Here is a 15,227-nt window from a genome sequence, read left to right on the forward strand (position 1 = left end):
CGGTGAGCGATTCACTTCTCAGAAACTAGGAGTGAGAGATGCTGTGCACAGGGCCGTGGGTGGAGGGGGATACAGGGAGGGGGGATCCAGGGAGGGGGGGGGAGTTTGTTGCAAGTTCTCTTTTGAGCTGTAATGCAAGATCTGGTAAGACAACATTGAGTGCATGCAAACACTGTTTCAATTATGTGATTGGGACTTTTTTGCTCAGTGATTTGCTCCTGAAATCCTTTAATAAAAAGATTTAAACAAAAAATGTGGCACTGATTGTTTTCACAAGGTTAGTTGTCGATGTTGGACCATGATTGCAGCTTGTTTCTTACAAGTTAATGTATTAATCCTAGGCCGTACATAGCATTACATCAGGTCGCTGGTGCAATCTGCAGCCGGTTATTGGCACTCGAGTGTAGTGGTGGAATATTGGACCCAGTGGAGGCAAAGATGGTGGAACTCCCTGGTTATTGATTGGGAGCAAACACAAACTGGACCTGATGCTACGCAGATAAATCAGTGCTTCACAAACCATAAACGGATTATTGCAGTGGACAAAGTCTATTATATTATTCTCTACGCAAAAGAAACCGGTGCAGGGGCATATAATTCCAGGTGCATCTAAACCAGAGTATCGCACAAAATAATGCAGCACTAGGTACCAGTTTTCTCTGGGCACTTTCTAATCCCCGGAGTGACCTGTTTCTTAATGTTAAGCATGTAGGTGTGTGGTTTTATAAAGTGTTTTTTGGTTTGTTTATAATGATGTTGTTCACTTCCCAACAAAAAATGCAGAAACTAAAGAACGAGTGAGTAGTCTTAGTGGAACTGACTTAAATGGTCCAGCAGCTGTACAAGTACTGGTTGTCATAAAGGTGCTAATAGTCAAACGCACGAATGGCGAGCATGATGGAACATTTTGGGCAAAACCACCAACATCTTCAATTTTGATGCACAGGTGTGGCCGGTGGATACATATTCCCTTGCAACTGACTTGAATATTTTGTCTTAGAAAGAGAATGTATTGGCGCAGTGCTCATTGGGGATGATTGGTTGGAGGAATACCAGTAGCTGGGCAGTTAGTGAAGATCAACATGGGGGGGGGGGGGTGGAGGGCGCTCGTTCAAACTGAATTTTCTCCAGTCTGGATGAACATTTATACACACTCCCAAAGTTCTCAGCATGGCAAACTCTAAATCTGTGGCAAATTCTATACACTGCAAGGCAAGTGCCTCCTTTTGGGACTCTTCCCCAAAAAATGCATTTACTCTCGTAGTTGGATACTCGGGCCTCTAGCAGATCAAACCTATTCTTGGCACTCGTCGTGTCGGAGAATGAGCATGTTAGGCTAACTCGTCTTGGGGACAGGAAATCTGTACATGTCCCAGTTCCTCAGATGCTAAGTCGGATTCAGAGGGCCTTGTCAAGAGAAAATAGCAGAACCGTCCTTCTCATCTGAAGGGTTCCCTCTGGTATTCCCTTTTACCTGGCCGTTGGCACAAACAGGTTTTTTCCCCCCTCCTGCCCAGGACCGTTATCACATGTGACTCTTCTTCACTGCCCAGCCCAAGTGCCAGCCTAAGTGGCCATTGTAGTACTTCATTGGCCCTATCAAGCCCCAAAAGTGGCTTTAGGTGAGCAAAACAAAGTGGGCTGCGCCATGGAGTGTGGGCTTAAAGTTCACTCCCATGCTACAACACTAATCTTGTATTCTTTAGCTTTGCGGCTAGACCCCGATGCCCAGCTATTTTCCCACAGCTTTGTTACTGGGCTAGGGCAACGGATAGCTTGTTTCTAACTTATGACACCGGGCACTGCATTGTAGCAATGAGCTCGTTTCTCAGAATTTGAGCTGAAGGGTTTCTGGACCATAAGATGAACCTGTGTCTTGCTGCCTGCTGATGTGGGAGAGGCCGTTTATATTACTCAGCGTTCCTGCTAGACCATGACTGCTCTTTTTCGCGCAAGCCAAAAGACAGAAGTTGTTGATTCATTTGGTCTCTGCTGACCTAAGCAGGCTAAGTGACAAAGTACCCGTTCAATCTTGCAAGTTAACATGGTTCTTTTTAACATGCAATGGTCTCTAGATGGCGGGGAGTGCAGGATTTGGTGTTTAATGTCTTTTAAAGGCAAAAAGCCACTCTGTTTTGTCAACGGTTTATCACTACTTTCACGTGGACGTGTATGCATACTAGTGCATCGACTACATGGTTGGTGTAAATGTGAGCTGGTGGTTATAGGGTGAACTGCATGTCGTGACCAGAGAGAGTACCGCATGGGATCTGTGAGATGAATGGTACATGTGATTGAGGCATACATACCTGTCGTAGAAACACAAAATAAAGTAAGGGGCGGGGTGCGTGTACATGTATACGTGTTTCCTCCTTGATTTTCTTTAACCGAGAGCGCTTTAGCGAGAGAACAGCGAACAAGTCATGTGCCACCCTGTAATCTCCCAATGGAGTGGTTGTGTCGCTTTATTTAAAATTAAGTTTCGATTTCAGTGTTTGGAGCCTGACGTGTGTACGTTAAATCGCTTTGTCTCCATGCCACACCAAGCCGAGTTGAAAATAGAATCCTGTGTCACTAGCATCACCCGACCATTGAAACCTATGTTTATGACAAAAAACGATGGCTAGTTGGCCTGGGACTAATTTAAAATGCAAAAGCTGAAACAAATATTAAACTTTAACATAGATTGGTGATTCATGTGTGACTGAGTCTGTCAGTGGTGCAGAAATGCCCTTTTTGTTCTTTGCCTTTCAATTCTTTTGCTTTTTGATCACTCATTTGACTTGGTAGTTAAAATCCCATTTTTCGCAGATGCACAGTGCCAATTTTCAGTTACAAGATTTCCCATGCCTTCATTTTCTGAGGAGTATGGATAGGAAAAGTCCTTATCGTAATAATTATTCTTAGTTAATTTCTTTCGATTTGTATGCTACAAATGTGGCATCATTTGTACCGCGAGTTTGCATTTTGCATTTTTGTTTTTAAATAAGTAGACTGTCAAATTAACTGGCATTAAAGTTGCTGTGAGGAGCAACGGAAAAGGAAGTTGTTGCGCACAAACAGTGGGTGCTGATGCCCAAGGAAAGAATATTTGTAGGGTTGTGACAAATCGCGGGATTCCGTCACTTCTCCCATGGGGGGAGCTTTTCGTTATGAGGCTAGGGAGGTGAGTCCGATCCGCAATACCCCTCCGACCATAGGGGTAGAGGCAAGCGGCACCTCACTGGGAGAGACCCCTCTGGCCCCCGGGGACAAAGACTCCCGTTCTTATGAGGAGCTCTATAAGCAACTTATCCCTAACCCTCCTTTAAATAACATCCTGTGAAGAAAGAGATGAATAACAAATCTGAATCTGTTATTGTCATTGAAATACCCTATTGGTACCTGTGAAGGAAAACGGACAACCCAAACTTCCTGTTTACAGCCTCCAGCTAATGTTCCCTTCCTCTGCCTTGATTGGCCAGTGTGACAAATCCAGGGAAGTTTCTCCCCACGGGGGAGCAATCACCTTTTAGCACCAGGGAGGTGAGCCCACTAAAAACATCCCCTAGAGGACAGGGCAAACGGGATCCCACTGGGGGCGACTCCCCATTAGAGGACAAGGAATCCTCAGAGAATTGTATCCATCCTACCTTGTGTGAAGAGTTCCATTTGTATGTTACCTGACTATATGGGGATTGACCAGGACAATTGTGTTCAGGACTCCTTAGAAATGGATGGTGTGTTTTACATTTTTTATTTTTTTTAAACTTTTTTTATTGCAATCTTTACTGGAACCACAGAATCAATGGATTGTCCAAACTCATTACAGCCTCAAGCCTAAAAGGGCTGTATGAGTGGCAACAGAAGGGAAGAAATTCCAGAGCCAACCGCAAGAGACTTCATCCTGCAGTCTGATGCAGAGGGCGTGCTATGCGGAGGAGCTGAGAAGCCCAAGGATTGCAGATTTCTCCAATGACGGTCCAGAGTCCGTTACAAGTGGGTGATCGCCGCCTGTAGTTTATGTTGCAGACAAACGGTTGAGCAGTGGCAGGAAGTAGCCGAACGGACGCCTAGAATAGAGCGAGAACTCAAACCAGTGCTTCGACCCCAGCCGAGGAGATTGCCTTTCCTGACAAACGTTGGTACGATGAAGCAGGAACGCGGTTGTTCCAACGAATGGGTGGGAGGGTGGAGAGGCCTCGCCAGAATCTGAGGCGGGATGCAAGACCGGAACCCCACAGGCCCGAAGAAGAGGGTATAAGTCAAGCAACCCCAAGGCAAAGTGTGAACGATCAGAGATGCCAAGGCGGGGAGTCAGTAGCAAGGCCCCCAAGGTGGGGAGTAAGAAACCATACTGCAAGGTGGGCGAGCAGAGCAATTTCCCCAAAGTAGTGAGAAACCATACTCCGAGGTGGAGTGACCGCAGCTTGACTGCAAGAATCAGAGACTATTAGACTAGGAGAAGAGGAAGAATTAACCTTTTCAAACCTGAACTTAACTGTACAACCAGGCACATGGCGTCGGAGAAACCAGAGACGTTTGGGTGGGAGTCAATAGGTTGAGAAGGAATCCCTTTCAAGACCTTTTCTTGTTTTAGTTATGTGGATCCTTGAACTTTGGTTAAATCTGGTTTGGATGGGGAACTTATGTATTGAGACATCCTTTTTTCTTTAGGTCGGGCCAAGAAATCTTTAGATGTAGGGATAGGATAGACCTTATTCTCTTTGGTTCAATAAACCTGGAGTTCTAACATGACCTCTTGTCCATCTCCTGAGTCTGACATACCACACCATCTTTCCTTGATCCTGTCCTATCCTCCCTTCCTGGAAGGTTTAGGTGCAAGGAGAAGCCTTTAAAAGGATCCACCCATACTTTTTTTTATTTTTTATTTATTTTTCTTCTCTCATCGTGCAGCCGCCATGGCAGGCCGGAAAGGGGATTATTCCTGTCCGATTCGGATGACACTGGTCAGGATACTCCCAAGGCAAGTTCATTGTCCCAAAGGGGATCCGACCTCTCAACTAGTCCATGGTGGTCTTGCATTGCGTTGCTGGCGGCAGGTCTTTGTTGCTGGCATTGTAAATCCCTGTGTGCTCTTTCACAGCTGGGCGGGTACTGGGAGATCGAGTCCCTCCTCTCCAGTGGGTTTGCGCTGAACGTTGTTGCGGCTCTTGTGGGGGGACATGCAGGGTGTTGGGGAGAATTCTCAAAAATGTGCCAATTCCCTTCACCTTAGAGACCCCCAGCAACTTTGCTGGATTTTGAGGACTTGATTTTTTTTTTTTTACCTGTAGTGTGACCCCTTTTCCCACTCTCTCATGTGTTTTACTCTTGTGTTTTCTTTGGTTATGGGGTTTTAGACCACTCCAGTCATCGTCTTTTCATGTCTTTCACACGGCAGCCTCAGTGCAGTGGCACACAGAAACGTTTTCAGGCTTTCCCAAGGTTTAAATACCTTCTCTGGGATAAACTACTGTTTCCCAGAGTAAGTAAAGTGAAAATGACTTTACTAGTCTTTTTAAATTCCTAGACCCAGCACACCCTATCTTACAATAGTGTTGGAGGCATTACTTAGTATCACCTGTGTCTAGATACTCGTGTAGCAGTCAAATGCTACCCTTTCCTTTCAAAATGGCTAGTGGCAGTGGTTTTTACAACAAACTACCATGATTTTTCCCAAACGCAAACACCGGTAGCGTTAAATCTCGGGAGCCATGTTTTTCAAGATGGCATCTGAGCCCCCTTTGTAAAAACGGGTCCCGGTCTTCTTTTTCGCCATTTCTTTGTGGAAAGGTCCTTCTAGAGTTTTGCTCTGCGCGCCAAACCAGGTTTGGTTCCTTTGTTCATTCGCCTTTGGCGGGCTTCAGGACTGAAGACCGTCTCTGGGGTGGGCAGGAAGTCCGGGAGGTACTCCTGTGCCTAGTCTCCCCGGAGACCCAAATGCACTCTGGCATGTGTGGCTGGCTGGCTGACTGTCCAGCAAGGACAGCGGCCCTGCCAGGTGAGTGACAGCTAGGCTGGAATGAATGGGAGAACTGATTAAAAGGTGAGTCTCTTGTCCTGGAAGGCAGAGTCGACCACTGGAACGAAAGAACCGAAGACGAGCTTGAAGAGGACGGCTGCTGCAACTCCTGGACCGTTGGTTTGCCCGGTGAAGCCCTGCTGCGGGTCCTAATCATTAAGTTCATCTCGACAGAAAAGCCCTGCAAGGACGACTTCTCCCTTTTTAAGTTGGTGGGACCAATCAACTCGTCACTAAGCCACCTGGACACTGTTCTCGGAGCTGGTTGTAGTTTTCTCAGAGTGCTGCAGGAAACCGAATAACCTGGTAGAGGGACTCCAGTTTGTGTGCTTTACTACAGCTACCGGAATTGAAGATTTGCCAATTGCCAGCTTTTTGGCCAGTCCCAGTGCAGTGCATGTGTCCTCAGACGTCCTCCCTCTTGTCCCCACAACTGAGGCTCAAGAACAGCGAGATCTGCAAGAACTGCCAGGCACAGAAGTCTTCAGTTGCATCTTTTTCTTCATTTGTAAGGTACTGTGAAACAAGTACTCGCCTCTCGCAGCGAAGTTCTTGAAACATTTGCAACTAGCAGCCCTAATCATCTTGTGACCCAACATATAATTCCTCTTGTTACAAACTACTTCTGAGAACCTCTACAGAGACTTTACTGTTTACTTACCAGAACCGTTTTTACCTATGCAAGACTTTAGCCCAGTGACTTTGGCGCCTAGCCAATTGAATTGACTCTTCTGGTAAACTCAAAAAATCTACACTGTTTAAGAAATTGTAAACCCTTTTATGTTCTGAACCTATTCCTGCTCCTCCTTCAAAGTAGTCAGAATGCCTCAAACTTAACAAGTATAGTATTGAAGTATATTTGTGTGTGATATTTAACTGCCTCCTTCTAGTGAATGTTTTATAACTGACTGTTGAATAAATTAATGAGTGTGTAACCAAGAAACCTTGAGTGTAAGAGTTTATTTGAACACCTGTGATTGTAGACCCCTGTGTAACATCATTACTGCTCACATTCCCTCTTGAGATCAGCCTGGCTGCTCAGCTCTGCTACCAAAAACTGTCGTACAGACTTATACCAAAGGTTGGTTTTGTTTCACCTGTAGTCCTAGTTGTGTGTAGTGGTCCCAAAGGGTACTGCATACAAACTCTGCCTAACACAGGGTTGTTCCTATTAACAAGACTCTGACAACTCGTGGGATCTATGACTATTGCGAACAAAAAATGTAAAAACTGAAAAAATACGGACTTGTTTTCTAATATATGGGGAAGACCCATCTGCCCCTACACCTTTTTGTATTCACTTAACCCACCCCTGCACATACATACACATATGTGATACAATTGGGGTCTTGAATTTTGGTATTTTGGGCATCAACACTTTCACATTCTCTATTTTGGTATGTTCCCCTGGTGATGTGGGGCACTTGAAAGTTGCTAGTCGGTGTTCTGCAGTCTGGTCTGGTATGTCTAAAACGGAGAGACAGGTGGTCAAGCATTTGATGTTGGAGGCATTGTGTGAGACAAAGGGTGACTGCCAACATGTAAACTCGCACAAAGTGGAGGGAGCATGATTGTGTGTCCTCCCAGTTGCCTTCCCACTCGTGGCCAGTGCTGGCTCCGAATTGTATTGAGACAGACCGACTCCGCCACCCTGGCATTGACACACTGTATGAAGATTTAGAGTTAAATGTCTTGGCTTCGTGTTTCTGTAGCTCCCATTGTTGCTGCTTTTTTCAATTTAGGCACATGGTCCATGGCAAAAAAGCAAGAATCCCTCACTTTTCATTAGTATGCGACAGCAAAGCGTTTTGCCACGGTATATGAAGTGTCTATTTTTATTGCTTTCATATCTTGCATACTGCTTGTTTTAAGTCGTTTGCACTGTTCTCAGCATGCCGCATGTTGTATTGGCAACTAAGCACCAGAAATCAAAGTTTGTCTTGCGTACGAGATGATTTCAAAATCTTTAGTCTACCTTTATATGGGGGTCTTTATTGATCATGTGTTCCAGGGTCGACATGAACATTTGGTGAGCAGGACCTAAAAGTAGTTCCTGAATATTATTCAGTCTAACTTTTTTATTTTAGTTTTGCAAGCAGTTTCTTAAAAACATTGCTATACTTTATATATTCCCATTTAAGGTAACTTGTTAAGGTGGCATGGAGAAGCTGTTGAAATGGGATTGTATTTTGAGGCGATTTATTGACAACTGAGATTAATATCCTTTCGGATCCGTGTTGCCCCAACGCTTCATAACTTTCTACAGGCCATCCCGGATTACAAACAGTTGTCACTTTATCAAACTCCCATGATGATCTGGTCCGTGCATGTTTGGTTAATGGTGGTCGGGGCTATTTCTCACATTTGTATTTGTTGGGGCTAATTTGTAGCTGTTACTGTCTCTGTTTGAATATAATTAATAGTTATCCCAACACATTTTCATAACCTAGGTTTGCAATTAATCTTCCTTTCAAAAAGTACTAGTACTTGACAGCCTTAATGCCATCAATCTCTATTTAGTCATTGATAATCCCCAGTCCCCCCCCATTTATTCGATCTTTTGAGGAAGATTTTTCTGTATTAGCAACATTAGATAAGAAGGTGCAGAAATACTAAAAGCTATACAAAAATGCCCCCTGCACTCGCTCTTCGAATGGATTGTGTCCTTCCACATATTCCTCATCTTTTTATATTTCCTTTCCAGCTTCAGCTGCTTCGGAATTCATTTTTCCTAGACAGAGGGCACTGTGCACTGGTCCTGTTGACTCGAGGGCCTCGGTCTGATGTCATCGCCAGTATATGTAGCACACGCAACGCCTGTTGGCTTATTTTTCGGACGCAGCTTTCGCTTAGAGAGAAATACGGCGCAATCTATTTATTTATTTTTTCTTTAAGAATTTAAATCCAAATGTCTTCACCGTCTGCTCCTTCGACGCCCAAGCCAGGCTTAAAAAGATTTCAAGACTATGGGGCGAAAATGACGATTACCGATTTCCCCCACCACCTGTGCATGCGGTGCCTGGTCACAGAGCACCGCACGACTGACTGTGTTTCCCGTCGGGCAATGACCGATAAGGCTCTAAGGGAGTGTAAAGATAAATTACCGGTGGGTAGGACCGCTTTGAAATCCCTTTCAAGTCTTTCAAAAAAACAGTAATCCAACAAGTTGAGAAATTCTCCTCGGCAGAAGATATGACCACGTCACTCTTCGTCTTCGTCAAAGAACGCAAAGAAGAGGTCTTCCACCTTGAATGATTCCTCTCCTGAGAGGATCACATGCCTGACCAAAGCTCCACTCTGGCTTAGTGGGAAGGGTTTTTGAGAGAGATGCTAAAAATGTTCGAGTGGGAAGGCCTGAACGCCAGGAAAGAAGCCATGCCCGGTCACTGTGCATAAAGATGACAAAGGGAAGTTGAAGGCACGCAGGACAGTTTGCACCGGGAAACATCAGGGCCTCAAACCGACAAGAAATCGAGGGCTTCGACAAGTCGAGAATCCAGCCCTTTGAGGGCATTGTCAATGAAAAAGATGTCGACAACTCGACACTAAAAGAGCTTGCAGCATCAGTCGTCGACGCCTGTGTCGAGATCGTCGACAGGGTGAAAACCTTGAGGTCATTTGCCTCAAAGTTGTCGACAGCAGTTTCAAAACTGCCAGTGGCACTTTAGAAGGCTTATGAAGCTTTGCAAAAGAAGGATTTCTTGAAGGCATTAACCTCAATTTATGAGGAACGTAAGCCTTCTGATGACAACACAGTGTTGTACAGTATGGTACTACAAATGTCCCATAACTCTTAATATCCAAGAGTCCAGAATTAAAGATTTATGACAATCTGCAGACAGCCAGTGGTGTGGATGCATCATCCGAGTTATAGTTCGGAAAACCAGACCTTTCTGATCACGCTGATGCCTCATATAGGCAATTAATGAGCAAGTTAGTTTGTTTTTAGGATGGAGCAGGCCTCCTCCTCCTCCATTAGAGCAAGATGATGTAACAGACATCCTGGGACAAGGTCCACAGAAAGATCCTATCTTGCCCTTTCATATTGCTTTGCAAAAAAGGGTTAAATCAAATTGGGGAAATTCCAGAGACTATTGATGCAGTTAACAAAAAATGTCTCCAAGAAATATAGGCCATCCAGCAGTGACGCTGAATATTTGACCAGCCATCCTACACAGAAAGTCTGGTAGTCCAGGCGGCAACATCCACTAAATAGTTTTCATACCCCACTATTTTGCCCGACGGGGACGACCAGCGTGTGGACGCTTGGGCGTGTAAGATCTTCATAGCAGGGAGCATGGCCTTCTTACAATGCATCTTGTGCCTTGTCAAAATTCATGTTCACCCTGTGAGACTGTGTACCAATGGCGGCTGACTAAATCCTCCATGGGGAGGAAAGAGTCGGCTTCCTCGCTCTCATTAAAGATGGAAAAGAGGCAATGTGCGAGGGCCTACAGTCTGGTTTGGATACTGCAGACCGCATCAGCAGATCCATGGCGCCAAGTACCGTACAACGCAGATTTGTGTGGTGGAGAAAGTCAGGGTTTGCACCAGATGTTCAGTTCAGGCTTCTGGATATGCCTTTAGACATCTCTCGCTGTTTGGTAGCATGGGTGACGAAAGCTTGTTGAAGCTGCAGAACTCTAAAGCAGCAGCAATCATCGCTGCAATCAGACAGCCTCAACATTCTTATCATAGTACATCATCTTGGAGGGGTAGGTCCTTTCGCTTTTTCTCCTCAGTTGGAAGAGCGAGAGGACAGGTTAGTCATAGAGGCCAGGAAAGATTCCCCAGGGTTGATGAGGGAGAGGTACGAAGACTGCCCAACAGCTGCTGCTTTACCTTCAGCTACTGTTCCAGCCCCAGCTAGTTCACTCTGAGGCCTTAACCCACAAGACTCCTGTGGTAGGCATACTCTCAAAGCATCTGGAAGAATGGCGTGGCATTACTTCAGTTGCATGGCCATTGGAAACAGTACCCCAAGGTTACTGCCTTCCCTTTTTAAAAAGACCTCTGGATCATCCACCAGAGAATTCCTCCTTCAAAATTCCAGATCCTCTCCTTGTGCAGGAATTGTTGACCCTGCTACAGAAAGGTGCCATAGAACCAGTACCTGTAGAGAAGAGGAACAAGGGTTGGTACTCCCCTTAATTCCTAATCCCCTAAGAAGGACTGAGAATTGAGACCCATCTTGGACCTCGCAATGTAAAGTGTAACTACTTGCTAATCATAGTGATCACTGTAAATATGTACAATATCACCTTGCCTGTAACTTTATATATGCTCATATTATTTGCAACTAAGTTATGTATGTAACAAGCGCCCCGATGACCCAGGGCTGATGTGCGCTTTACAAATCTGATTTAAATAAACCTGAAAAAAATCCTCAGGAAGGTCAAGTACAAGATGGCTAACCTTTCTCAGATCCTTCTGGCCCTCAACTCCAAAACTGGATGGTGTCATTGGGCCTTCAGGATGCTTACTTTCATGTGCCTATCCATCACACGCACAAAAAGTACCTAAGGTTCGCAGTTGGCGGCTCTCACTACATATACTGGCGATGATGTCGGACAGAGGCCCTCGAGAGACATCGAGTCGATAGGACCAGTGCACAGCACCCTCTGTCGAGTAAAATGTTTTTCTGAAGCTGGAAAGGAAATATCAAAAGGTGAGGAATACGTAGGAGGAACATCCAATCGAAAGAACGTTACCAGGGGTAATTAACTTGTTCTCTCTCCCTCCCAGGACTACGTTGCCATTGCCAAGAGTGTAAGTATTAAATAAGCAAAACTCTGCAAATACATGTATTGGTTCATGATAGTGCACAGAAACTTCAGTGAAATTGCCCTTGAAGGAAACTGCCACTTCGTTGGAATTTACCATGTTCAGTTTAGAAATGCCATTCTGAGAATTTTTGTTTGAGATTTCAGGAATTAAAGACACAAATATTGGCAGAACAGTGGATTCTACATAATTTGTTACATCCATTTCTCAGATAACAATACCCCACTTACATAACTGATTAGCTTCTACATCTGACCAACTCAATGGGAAGGCATCCATTCACAAGTTGTACAAGTGGCCAGGGATTGAAATTGGTGGGGATCTATTTATTTTCGACTTCTAGCCTAGTGGAAGCCTAGTATATTGACACCAGCAGCTACCTGTAGCTACGTTTTGAGTCCTCCCGTTCAACTGGTGCCATACAAACTTACCTGAAATTAACTTTGTGTTTGGGAATGTGTGTAAAGGAGTACTGGGATACATCTATAAGTCAATGTGTAATGGGGGCATTCAAAATTGACATCTAGTTGGCAAGAAGCAAACATAACTTCCACATGAAATGCAGTGTACTAGCTCCTTTAGAGGTGTTTACTGGGTGATGCTTGATAAAAAAGGAGCTGTTTTTAGATCCTTCTTATCAAATCTTTATTCCTCAGATTTGGAGTACAGCACATGCCTGGTCAGGGAGAAGCAAAGAGTCAATTTCCCCAGACAAAATCTAGCTACACCTTGTGTAGGGATACTGAGGTGTACCCAGCACATACGTACTATTGGCATGCTTATCGCAAGTCCCTACAAAAACTTTCTATAATTTTAATTAGAGTGCACAGATCTGCCTATGACCGATTTAGTGGATACCTTCTTTCTTTTTTTAATAGTGTGCTATACCACCAATGGACCCCTAAAACTGCATGCATCTCAGTACATGTGCAGACCTTGCTCTGACACTGTTTCCTTTATTGCCATCATTACTTTTAGATTCGTTGACTGCAAAAGAAACCTACAAAACCAGTACCAAAAACGTAGCCAACATTCTCAACCTCCAGCTATACTTAAACTTGTGTCTTTGGGTGCTTGAGTAACAAAACCACCCAACAGAATGATAATATATCGACCAAAACGAAAGGATGGTGAAGAAAGGCTATACACTTGTGTAGTTGAATTACACAACAGGTCTCCGTATTGGGTCATTCTTGACTGAGTTATGTTTTTAGGGTTGTGTGCTGTAGTTAGCCCCTTCACATGTTTAGGGTCTCATTGTTTCATTGATCATGCCTTCTCGACAAGTCATTTTAATATGTACGAATGGCCCTTTCCCTGGTCAAGGATCATTTCTCTTTGAAAGACCCATCATGGTAAAGTAGTACCCCAAAAGCTAGAGGGGCAGTCTCTCCACAAATTCGCTGCAAGGATAAGGGGTGGGGGGGAATGTGCCTGCAGCCTGGAGAAAAGAGTGGGATCTATTGCCATCATTATGTAAACCGGGATTAAATTGATTGGCTGCTGGATGGCACATGTCCATCTGGGATTTCAGTTGTTATGGGACCTAGGACCTGTTTTCTAAATAAGGGTTCATGAGTCAAATAGCATTACCATCGGCACTGAAATCCTCTGTGAAATTAATAGAATGGCATATCATTTCTCCCCAAGCAGCCCTTGAGGTTGGATGCTCAATGTGGAATGATTCCAGTAGTGAACCCTCTATCCAGTATATGCAAGCATTAACGAATGAGAGATGTTCTTAGAGGACTGTCGCCCTGAGAGAAACATTGGAGGAAAATTGCAGTTCAGTAGGAAATGCAAAGATGAAGCAGGGAGCCTTGTATGATGAAGAAAGGGTGTTGCATAAATATTGACTAATGGCATTCCTACGGGTATAATGGTACCCCATGTACAGCCAGTTGTCAAAACTGCATACCATTAAATGAGGCAGAATTTATATCTAAATATGTGCATTTCTGGTTTGCAGAGCAATATGTGAGATATTACACCTACAGGTGGAGATTGTATGGAATGTTTAAGGCATGAGTTGCATAGAAAGTGCTGAATGGGGGTAAATGCCCCATATTTGCTCCAATCAGTTATTTCTATGTGATCCATGCTGTAAATGTCCCATGAAATTCCCAATCTGTAAATGGGTGGCATTTTTAAAAAATCAGCAGTGTTTCTGATACCATTTTTGTTTTTACTGTTACATCAGTAATCTGAACTTTCCTGAGGTTTGAATGATAGGTGGGGGGGGGGGGGTGCATGTAGTGTGTTTTTGAATACCGTGGACCTTTTGAAGATCACAGAACTTATTTCTTGTACATTCATTGCTTCAAAGATTAAAGTGTTCTGGACTCGACCCGACGGCATGGTCATTGCAAAAGGTTATGAATGGGAGCAAAGGGAAAACGCATCAGAGAACTAGCGTTGATTAGTGTGGATTTAACTTGTATGGTTTAATTAGCCCATAAACTGGCACCCGAAGTAAAGACCATACATTAATACGCAGCATACAATCTACTTATCCAAAGGTGTATCTGACCTATATTATGGCACATAATCAAAGATGCACACCTCAGAATGAGGTATTCTTGGGTACCAATATGTGAATTTCTGATGTGCAGATTATGGGGAAATGTTCCTCGTTTTAGGAAGGCTTGTATGATTTGCTGTAACCTTTTTTTACTTTCCTTTTACTCTCCACAGGAAGCTGCGGTGAAGCTGTCGTCTCAACACTATGTATCACTTAAGGACTTGTGCTACTAAATTGAGGCCGTTGACGGCCTCACAGACTGTTAGAACTATATCGCACAATAGGCCAGCGGTACTGAGGACGTTGCCACAAATTAGGTGCCTCAGCACGCCTGTGGCCGCTGAGCCATTCCTGAGTGGGACTAGTTCGAACTATGTTGAGGAAATGTACTATGCATGGTTGGAAAACCCCAAGAGTGTACATAAGGTAAGGAAAAGTGGCTGTTATCAGAGCTTCCTCTCGCCCTCTTTATCCCCCCTCAATCAAAGCGCAGGCACCAGGTAAGGTATGTAGTCCTGCTGGGAGATGAGGAGCTTACAAGTGGTTGGACCAACGTCCGATGGATTGACTACTTCTATGCAATGTGGACATATGCTGCAACAGTTCCTGCAAATGGAGAGTCGTCCTTTTTATAATGGTGTGGTCGGATCCCTCAAAAGATGGCGTTTGGTGCTTTCTCCCAATGTTTTCCTTCTGCATCAGGAATTGTTATTGGTTTGGAAAATGGATAGAAGTGCCCTATCCTGGAATATACTTAAAGCGCATAGGTGTTTGTCTTGAAGCCTAATTCTGCCAGCAAAGAAGGTGGGTTTTGTTGAGTTTTTATGACCACTCTACAAATACAAGTTGGGACAATTGGCAGTGTCCTGCCACTGGCTGCAGTGTAGGTGGTCATTTGCTCTTGGTTGTCTTGGCACT

The 15,227-nt window shown here is 44.4% G+C and overlaps 1 protein-coding gene across 3 annotated transcripts in view; it reads left to right on the forward strand.

Moving 5' to 3' along the window:
* Positions 1–15,227, forward strand: part of OGDH (oxoglutarate dehydrogenase) — a 1,050,082-nt gene that overhangs the window by 35,590 nt on the left and 999,265 nt on the right. For all 3 annotated transcript variants that reach the window (XM_069618964.1, XM_069618966.1, XM_069618965.1), the window contains exon 2: positions 14,483–14,735. In XM_069618964.1, the coding sequence (XP_069475065.1) occupies positions 14,514–14,735 (222 nt within the window). In that variant the 5' untranslated portion in view covers positions 14,483–14,513. The remainder of the gene's footprint in view (positions 1–14,482; positions 14,736–15,227) is intronic.

Source organism: Ambystoma mexicanum, chromosome 10, assembly GCF_040938575.1.
Source record: "Ambystoma mexicanum isolate Mex_15411 chromosome 10, UKY_AmexF1_1, whole genome shotgun sequence".
Lineage (NCBI taxonomy): Eukaryota > Metazoa > Chordata > Amphibia > Caudata > Ambystomatidae > Ambystoma > Ambystoma mexicanum.